The 10653-nt window shown below is 42.0% G+C and overlaps 1 protein-coding gene across 1 annotated transcript; it reads right to left on the bottom strand.

Moving 5' to 3' along the window:
* Positions 1-1043: 1043 nt before the first annotated feature.
* RBP2 (retinol binding protein 2) lies at positions 1044-10415 on the bottom strand. The gene is made up of 4 exons (XM_035133416.2): positions 10259-10415; positions 8082-8260; positions 4246-4347; positions 1044-1201 (listed from the first exon to the last, which is right to left on the bottom strand). The coding sequence occupies exons 1-4, from the start codon at positions 10329-10331 to the stop codon at positions 1148-1150; spliced, it is 408 nt and encodes a 135-aa protein (XP_034989307.1). The 5' UTR covers positions 10332-10415; the 3' UTR covers positions 1044-1147.
* Between the last annotated feature and the right edge of the window lie 238 nt (positions 10416-10653).

Raw genomic sequence — 10653 nt, 5'->3', positions numbered from 1 at the left:
GCAGCAGGGAAGTGGCACCTTCCCATCCACCTCAGGCGGCAAAGCAAGATAGGCCTGGGCCATGCCTAACTGTGACAATGGCCCTTGCTTGGCTGGATGGAGGATGAACAGGCATGTGTAAAACTTTTAACTCTGCATGGCTCGAATGTGGCCTCCTGTACAAAGGTACATTACTGGTATGCAGCCCCTGGGAGGTTGTCCATGAGGGAATGCGGCCCTGGGTTGGGAAAAGGATTCCCCACCACTGGGTTACAGAGTCCTCAGCCAGCTGCCAGCATCCACACCAGAGCTTACACTCGCATTTTGTGAAAAGTGGAATTTGGCTCAAGAAGTCTTGAGACAGGCAATACAGTACTGACCCCTGACAAGAGTACCTGTATGGTTCGTGTGCTTTAGGACACCTCTTGGCCACACCAGCCCTAAATGTCAATGTGTAAACTTAGACAACATTAAGTATACATCTCAAATATAGTTGAGATATAGTTGAAGCCATGATACCCTCCCTGATGTGAAATACAATGAGAGGCACGAGTTAAACCTCCCATTAAGCTTGTTGAATATCTGTGGCGTAGGGTTTCAGAGACACCTTTCTGAGGAACACAAATTAGAAACAAATTAAGTTTGTTCAGGGGACTTTCCTGATGGCTGTGATCTTCCTTTCCTGAATTTAAATGAGTGATCTAGGTGTTAGTGGATTTGAGTCTCATTCCCAGCCCACTGAGCCATTTTGTTGCCTGAAACTAGAGTCCTGGTAACCCATAGCTAAGCGAGTTAGAAAAAGCACAGTGAACATCATCATTGAAATGTATATTAGACTGTCATGGAGTGATGGGCCATTGTCAAGGTAAGTGTGCTTATTTCTTACATCGCTGCTGGAGGACATTTTGTCTTTGCTGCTGAAGTGTTCTTGCCAAGGTTTACGTGGGGGGACAATTAGAAGAACAAGACATACTTTATTTAACTTTGGAAAGCAAGAGCTCTTTTTAAAAAAAAAAACCACGCAGGAGAGTGTTTGATGTTACTATAAGAGGTTTCCCATTCATTGAACTGAACAGCAGATCTCTGGCAGTGTCAATGTTTTATTTATTTAATTCAGCAAAGAATATAATAATTACGCAGTGTGCAGCTGGGTGGGATTCAGATCCATTTAATTCTTCTTCTTAAAGACTTGGTGGCACACCTGGTCTTCGCATGTCAGCTCCTACAACATTAAAACCATCGGTAAGCACAGACAATTCCCTTCCAGACTCAGAGAAAACAGCCAAGCCACAGCATTAACCGTGGGGCTGGGCTATTAAAAGGGAAAGAGCAATGTATTTTATATAACCAAGCAGCCAGCAAGCACTACAGGTTGCAGTAATTAGATTCTGACACTTGAATTGACTTTTACAAAGGATAAAAATGGGGAAATGCATAGGAATTGCTCTGTAACTGTGGGACGTTGCATTGTCTATTATTAACCAACATACTGTAATTTATTAAACTCACTGAAGCAGCAAGGAAATTGCAAAAGGAGAGAAGGAAAAGCTTTAAAGGTAACAGGAGGTAAGTATAACACTTTGTCAATTGGTTTCCCAACAAAATGTGGATCTTTGCTCAGAATGTTATACCAACCCTAACAAATCCGGCCAATGAGATTACTGGCCAATTCTGAATTTGTTTCATAACAATATAAAGCAGGTCTGGCACAGAGCAGGATAAGATTCTGGTTTCTGCAGGGATGAAATCAACCCAATGGTAATTTTATACATCTTATTGACCTTCTTTTGCTATAAGTGAAGCCAGAATTTTATGATCGTGAAAAGAATAGAAATGAGTAGGTAGCTGCCTATTGTAAGTCTGTGAAATTAATCCCTCTTCCCTTTAGACTGGCCTCTCAGAGTTTGCAAATAGTCAGTTTTGTATTAAAGTGAGCTATGCAGGCTTGGATAGTGAGAATGTAAACAGAGGTAGAATGATGCAAAAAACAGCAGCGGGATTTTTAAATTCTAAACATAATTTGCAAAGGTATATATATGGACATGCGTAGAAGCGACTTCTGGCGCTGCGGACATTTTGGAAAGGGGCACAGCGGCATCGGAAGTCGCTTCTACGCATGTCCGGAAGTGTGTAGAAGCGACTTCTGGTGCCAGAACATGGCCACCGGCAGGAGCTCCATAATCCAGGGGAATATGGGGTATTTTGCTATTCTGGACACCTGCGGGAAACGGTAAGAAAATACGGGGGTTTCCTGGGGAAAACGGGGTACTTGGCAGCTATGATCTGGATTCCAGAGGATGCTTCAAATGTTTTAGGGATCAGGGTGAAAAAGTGCTGCTTCTGGAATGGAACAGAATAGTGGGACTTAGAGGGAAGCGGAAGGGCATCCTTCAGGTGGGTGATTCAGAAGTCCACCTAAGAGGTTTGCAAGCCTGTGGTTGCACCTAAAATAACTTTGGATTCTGGCCAAGGACTGTAAAAGTGTATACATTTGGGAGGTAACATTAAACACAGTTGTTTAGAGCAGTGATGGGGGATCTAAGGCTTGGAGCCAAATATGGCCGGCCAGGACTATCTATCTATCTATCTATCTATCTATCTATCTATCTATCTATCTATCATCTATCATCTATCTATCCCTCAGGACTCCCCTGAGTCCATAACTCCTTTTCATCCCTTCCCTTCATCCCCACACTTCCAATTAGCATGGCTTTGCACTTCCTTGAGTGTTTTTGCCTGGCTAGAATGTGTCCTCCGACTCTGATAATGCTTCTTGTTTGCCTGGATGGAGAATTGAGAGGAGTGTGTGTGTGTGTGTGTGTGTAAAGCCTACTGTAAAAAGATAAAATTAACATTTGCTGCTCCACAAGCTTTTGCTTCTCCCTCAGCCCCTAGCAGTGGCATATGGCCCCCAGAAGGTTTTCATATAAGGGTATGTGCCCCTTCAGCTGAAAAAAAAAATCCCATTGCACTAATTTTCAATTAAATGTGTTTAGAACGGGGATACGGAAAGTGTTTGAGAAAATTATTAACTCATCAAGCCATCCTGTTCTACATGGAGAAGATGTGCAAAGCCTTTAGGGATTATGCAGCTAGATCCATATCAGAGGAAGTAAACATGCAGGTTTATTTCCAAAAGCTATGTGTGTTTGTCTGCTGAAGATCTCCATCTCCTTTGCCTGTTCATTTAGCTTGTGCCTGTAAAGAGCTTTGAAAACTGAATTGGAATGCTTTGGTTCACCCAAGTCTGCCTGTTCACTTTCCCGATTGTTCTTTTGAGTCCTCTTAATATGTAAACTCTCATTTATTTTTTCCATACTTCACTGACTGCTTATTTTCTTTACAGGCCCCTGTAGCGCCACTCAAGCTTACTACATGTCAGGCTTGGACTTCATTTACTAACCCAGCTGTATGAACTCAGCTTTTCCAGTGGCACTAAATTATATGCTTTTAGAGATTGTATATACCAGATGCCTGATGGTTATTCTGAGAGCAATTTTCTGACCTGCTTTTCTGCATCATTCTTCTTACAACCCTCCAAGAACATCTTTTCTGTAGGTAAATAATACTCCTGATAGCTTCAAATTAAAGGTAAAGATAAAGGGGCCCCTGACCATCAGGTCCAGTCGGGTCCAACTCTGGGGTTGCGGCGCTCATCTCACTCTATAGGCCAAGGGAGCCAGTGTTTGTCTGCAGACAGCTTCCAGGTCATGTGGCCAGCATGACAAAGCTGCTTCTGGCAAACCAGAGCAGCACACGGAAACACCGTTTACATTCCCGCCGGAGCGGTGACGGTCCCTATTTATCTACTTGCGCTTTGATGTGCTTTCGAACTGCTAGGTGGGCTGGAGCTGGGACCGAGCAACGGGAGCTCACCCTGTTGCAGGGATTCGAACCGCCGACCTTCTGATCAGCAAGCCCTAGACTCTGTGGTTTAACCCACAGCGCCACCTGGGTCCCAGCTTCAAATTAGGCGGAGGCATATATATGCCTTTGTTCATTATGGCAATGATCATAGCTGCCAAGTTATCCCTTTTTTTAAGGGATTTTCCCTTATGCTGAATAGGCTTCCTTGCGAGAAAAGGGAAAACTTGGCAGCTATGGGCAATGATATGCTTGGAAGGGAAGCCAGGCTCAGAATAGTCAACACGGGCAGATTGAACCTGGGACCTGCTGCATGCAAAGCTACAGCCCTTTCCCCATGTTACTGAATTTTCCTGCAGTACTGCTATTGGTGTATTTTTCATGAATGATTTCGGCTCTTACCAGATGCAGATTGTCTCCTTCAATCCAGTGTTTCCAGCCTCTGTTATTCTTCTCGCCTTTCTGGACACAGATTAGTTTATCACCATCCCAGGTCACCAGCGTCTGCAGAGATCAAATGATAAAGTTCAATCGGAATAAACTGGAGTCAAGGTGACATAATGGCAGCATAGAGTTAGTGGGGGGGGGAGAGAGAGGGAACACATAACAAGCAAATACCACCACCCTCCCCTCTCTCCCAGCTCCCCAAATTTAAGTAGAAAGCCTATAGTGTCACTAAAAGTGTTTTATGTTTTCAATTCCCAGCTATTTCTCCTGACACAATGATCCATAATATACGCACAAAAGGAGATAATTAAATAAAGGGAATTTATGACGGGATTTGTCTCCAGAAAGGGGAGCACAGATATGAAATTTGCATTATTCCGTTCTCCCTCAGAAGAAAGCCACAAACACGCTGTAAAGCACAGCAGCAGGAAAAGCCATGGATCATTTTAACAGCTACAACATTAATACACATGCACATTACAACATACACATACAATATGCACATACAACATTAATACACATTCTGTTGTGGATGCGGAGGGGTTATTGGGAGGGAAGAGACTGTTCACAGCAGCTTGGATTCAAAGCTTTTGCATAGGAGCATCTTCTAATATGTGAATGGTCCCCAAATTTATTTTCAGGCTAACAAAAAACAGGTGTTTACTGCTAGAATAACGCTGGACAGAAAGGAAATGGAAGGAAGGGTGGAGTCAACCTTATCATGGTCAAACTACTATGAAAGACAGTGCTCTGTGTGTGAACAAGAGGCATATTGGAGCCACTCCTCAGCTGGAAGTGCAATAAGAAGAATGGGGATGCCCTGATCACGGCTACTATAGTAGTGCAGGCACACACCGGAGGAGATCTTTGAATTATAGTCTCTTTCTTCCTGTCTTTCATTTGAGTGCTGCTTCACTACAATTGTGATCAGGAGAAAAAATATGACCTCTGTACATTCTGTGGCTGTCTGGCAACATCCCACATTCTCTGCGCTGAAAAGAACAGATTGCCAAAGAACAGCTCTCTTTAAAAATAATTAATTCCTGAGTCTCCTGCAAAAACAGCAGTGTGTCGGTGGGGGAATATCGGGCAGAAATCATTCTGATAAGAAATCAGATAGAATTTATAAAAGAAATAAGATGCTTTTTTTTCCTACTCTCCGTCAGATAACAACAGTGAGGATAGGAGAAAATTGAGGTTATTGAAAGTTCAGGGAAGAGGGAGTTTTCTACCCGAGACAGGACTGGTAAAGGATAGCTTTGACAGAGGTATAAGGAGCATGCTGTGATGTCAGGGCATGAAAAGGTCACAGATAATAGGAAAGATGTTGGCTATGAGCAGCATGCTCCTCCACATTATCTTGGGGAGGGGAGAGGAAATGATTTGGCTATTGTAATGCTTGCCATTCTGTTTTAGCTCTGTAGATACCAAACAGTGTAGGCACGGATTAGGTTACAATCAGGAATAAAATGTAATCAAACTGGGGGAGAGGGAAGCTACCCACTGAAAAGCAGCTATATGGGAAACAAGACCTTGGTTTGAGAGTTCCCTCACAGAGAGCTCAATTCAATGGATGGAAATAAATATTGTCTCAGAATCAGACCAATATCTTCTGAGAGACAGATCAATGCAATTATCTTCCTTCAAGGGAAATCCAGAGAGCCCCCACCCACCCCCAGAAGAGTGGCCGGATCTTACTGTCAGGAAAACAGTAGGAGCAACAACAAAACACAGAAACTAACTTTTCCATAATAGCAGAGCCAGCCCACCCATGAGGCAGACTGAGGCAGCTGCCTCAAGCTGTGGAATCCTGTGGGGTGGCACTCCTTGCCTTGCCCCTGCCATCACCTGAGAAGTGAGGAGAGGTGATGGTGGCTGCTTCTGGCAAGATCTCATGGAACTTGTGATCCTGGCAAGTGAGGCTTCAGAGGGGATGGTAGGGCAGCAGGGGGGCAGCACCTTCCCATTTCACCTCAGTTGACAAAACTAGACATTTCATCCCTGCATAATAGGTCAATATGGGCATAACTATCTCACAGCTTGGTAAATGAAGAATAAACCTATGGGCATTTCTATTATTACAGTATTATTATTATTATTATTATTATTATTATTATTATTATTAACCAGTTACAATTTTGACGGCACTGCTTGTCTTCCCTATTGTAATTTTCTCCTCAGAACCAGAAGCAATGGAGGAACTAGGCAGAACTTCGGGTGAAGACATCCTCTCCCCTCTCTACAACTGTGCAAATGTATCTATTAGGTCTATTAAATGAGGAAATTCCAAAAGAAAATAAAAAAGTATTCCTGTATGCAAGCACAGCAGCAAGAATGTTAATAGCAGCTAACTGGAAAACGGTTAAAGTACCATCTAGAGAAGATTGGATTAATAAATTGAGTGAATACCTTTTGATGGCAAGATTAACAGCAGCGGTAAGGAACCAGTCCAAGCAAAAATTAAGAAGTGAGTGGAAAAGTTATGATGATTACATGAAAAAGCATTGTTCGAAAGAGGACATGCTAACATGCGTTGAGTAGGAGATATGAAAAGAAATATAAAACAAACAGAGTTTGAGTTAGTATTATTTGTATTATTGCAGAGCTTTATAGAAAATAAATGCACGAGTGAATATCAGAGTGGAAATGGAAGTCGGGAAAGTGGGGGGGGGAAGTAGAGGGAAGGAAAGGGTGGGAAAGGGTGGGAAGAGGGGGAGGGAATGATGTTTTGTTTTGAATATTCATTTATACGTTTTGTTTTGATTTTGGCATTCTTATAATTTCTATTATGTTCTGTAATTTTCTTTTATTTGTTTTTTGTTATAGTTTTGTAATGTTTTAATGATTTGAAATAAAGACCTTTTTAATTTAAAAACAAAAACAAAAACAAATGTGACTTGAAACACAGAGCTGTGTGCGTGTGTGTTTGACCTCACTGGATTTTAAGCCACTAAAGTGAACATACTCATACCCTCTAGCTGTGGAATGACCCTTCCTACTCAGGAAGGGCCATTGGACTCCACCAGACAGGAAAGCATATCAAAGTCTTCCTATTTGAGCAAGAGCATTCATGCATGAGCCACAAGGTCTTCTTGGCTTTTGATGTGCAGGCCCCTCAACGTTTAGGTCAGCTCGTGGCTCACAATTCTGGCCCACCACTGACTATGATGCAGCCCTAACTAGGACGCAGCTTGCATCAGGCTCATTTGACTCCTGGGACTCAGCTATACAGCTGCGAATAAAATGTTTTAAGTGTGTTTTAATTGTGATATACAATGTGACACTAGGTGATGATGGTGAGCCTTATGGAAAATTCAATGCATTTCTTAAAATGCTTTTTTAAAAAGCATTTTCAGAACGGTTTTTATGTGTGTATGTCCACTGTCATACTGTGGTTAAAAAGTTCTCCAGAAACAGGGAACTACAGGGGGCTAACATAAACTTACATGAAAAAAATGTGCCACCACAGGTAGAATAGTCATATGCGGGATTTGCTTTAGCCTGTGGGGAGTCCAGAGGTGCCAGCGGGGGATATATAAGTATCTGGTGGAACCATGAGGAGTTGAAAAAATAATTCTGTCTTGCTGTCAACGAGCTGAAAAACTGTCATGATTTACATATGGAATAAATAGTTGCAATAGAAAAACATCCACGTTTTGAAATGCAAATAGCGGCTCCTTTATAAATAAACATTTTTTTAACATTTATAATTTGCTTTCAACCTGTTTTCTTGAATGTCAGGTGCTGGTGTTGACTGCTGTGTAAATGGAAAGCAAATCATAAGTTTCTACCTTCACCACTCGGTCGTCAAGCCCCTTGGTGTGCTCTTCAAATTCCTCTCCTATGGTGTAATTCAATTCATAGTTCCTGAAAGTGCTCAGTGTTTTCGTCTTGAAACGGTTTCCCTCTTGAATAATTTCTTTCGTTTGTGTCAGGTGGCTTGCAATCTTTCTCGTAGCAAGGCCAATGCCTGCAGACACACCAAGAAATATGTTAAGAATGGGCCTGATTAACTTCAAACATGCATTTATAAACAATAAAGTAATGTGTGCACAATAGGACTTTCTGCTTTTTGGGGGGTGGGGGTGGAGTATTACATCCTGGGTCGTATGATACTGCCGGTATACAACTATCCGATTCCATCAGCATAATGTTTACATAATGGAACTTTCCATCTCTTCTTCCCCAATGTGTAGCCCATCTGCTTTGGAGGGTTGGAGAGTCCCCATAACAGATTTAGAGGGTGCAAAGGGGGAGAAGGGGGAAGGTTCCTTTGCACAAGCGGCAATCCTTGTGCTGATGGAACACATTACAGTCGTACCTCAGAAGTCGAATGGAATCCGTTCCAGAAGTCCGTTCAACTTCCAAAACATTCAGAAACCAAGGCGTGGCTTCCAATTGGCTGCAGGAAGTTCCTGCAGCCAATCGGAAGTCGTGGAACCTGCTTCGGATGCTCGGGTTCCAAAGAACGTTTGCAAACCGGAACACTCACTTCCGGGTTTGTGGCGTTTGGGAGCCAAACCGTTTGACTCGCAAGGCCTTCGTCAACCAAGGTACAACTGTACTTAGCACTGCTATAGAAAGATCACTCGTCTGAATTGCACTTGTGCACAAGTTTAACTGTTTAGTGGATTGTAATCTAAGGTAGTCCTCTGCACACTTATCAAGAAGTAACTCACTTTGGCAGAAAGCTGGTAGATGATATAGATATAGATATAGATATAGATATAGATATAGATATAGATATAGATATAGATATATTTAGGGTGGTATTCAACTAAATTTTACTTAGAGTAGACCACTTAAAATTAATGAACTTGATTGTGTTAAGTCTATTAATTTCTGCTCTGAGTAAAACTTAGTTGAATACCATCCTCAGTGACTAAAAGTGCAACCCTAAGTATGTCTACTCAGAAGTAAGGCCTGTTGAATTCAGTGGGACGTATTCCCAGGTCCCTATAGGACTTTTTCTACACTGCAACTGTTCAATGTTATTTTTCTATTTTTATCTGACTAGCAGTCTTGGCCATTGGACTGCTGGCTTGTGGCCAGATTCGCTTCATGAGCAAATATTGCCACAGGACAGAGTGTCCTGACTGCTGAGATGCTGCAGGGACATCTTGGCAAGTGGACAGGTGGTAGTATAAACATTTAAGATCTAGGTGCAACATGCCGCTTACATCATTTTAACATGGTCTCAGTGACTGGTGGGGAGTGGGGGTGAGAAGTCCCTCTTGTACTTAGGAAAAATAGTGTGGCTAATGACCCATAAGTACAATTAAAACAACCTTCCTTGCTTGAACAATCAACCCTCAACAATTTATGATGCAGACCAGGAGTTAAAATACAGGCACAACTGTGGCACATTTAGGGCCACTTCTCTGCTGTTAATGCAGAGATGCCCTAGCTGGGGAGGGGGAGATATTTTCCAGAAGCACCACCTGTCTTTCAGGTTGTTGATTATGGCACCAAATTGGGAGCACAGAGAGCTTCTTATAAACGTTACCATACAAGATTCAAGCTGCGGTCCTATGCACACTTTCCTGGGAGCAAGAGTTAGTCATCCTTACCTTACTCCTCAGTAGATGTGCATAGGATTGTACTGTAAAGTAGGTTTTCTGACCCATTTGCAGTTTAGGTCAGTGGAAATCACATGTGCCTTTCAGGTATAGAATGCCTGTTCAATGATCTCTCATATATAGCACAGGCATTGAAATATGACCGACAAATTCTTTTGTATGGTAGAAAGAGAGGAGAAAACCTCCAAAGAGAAATGTCTGAGATAAAACGTACTTGCTAGGAAGCATATTCCACTGTATCCACTGGGCTTACTTCAAAATATATCTGCTTAGAAATGGCTTGCTATAAAGGCAAAAGTTAATGTTGAATTAAATCTTATTCATTTATTTTTAAATTAAATGTAGAACAAAGTATCCCACCAATTCAAAATTCTTATTTTTATATTTACCTAAAGCAACCATGTAACCTTCGAAGTTGTCATTGGATACCATCACCCACGTTCCAGTGTAATCAACAGGCATTGCGGCTAGGATTTAAATCCAGGGATGGCTCAGATATGGAACTTGGAAAGGAGAAAGAGCTTACCATAAGTCTGTCCTTTTTATATCTCTTTGGGTGAAGTTTACAGTTTCCAAGATAATAAAGTCTAAGGGTCAGCGAGATAACCTAAGCAGAACTTTCCCTTCATTACCAAGGTTCGAGAGGACAAAGCAGAGACAGCAAACAGATTTCTGAGGTTAGAAGTCAGGGAGAAAATGATGTTGCAATGACCTTTGTAAAATATAAAAGAAGGGAAGGGAAACATTGATAGGAGCACAACTCTGGAAGATACATAATAGCAAG

The sequence above is a fragment of the Zootoca vivipara genome, chromosome 5 (assembly GCF_963506605.1).
Source record: "Zootoca vivipara chromosome 5, rZooViv1.1, whole genome shotgun sequence".
NCBI lineage: Eukaryota > Metazoa > Chordata > Lepidosauria > Squamata > Lacertidae > Zootoca > Zootoca vivipara.
This window is presented reverse-complemented; position numbering and strand designations above follow the sequence as displayed.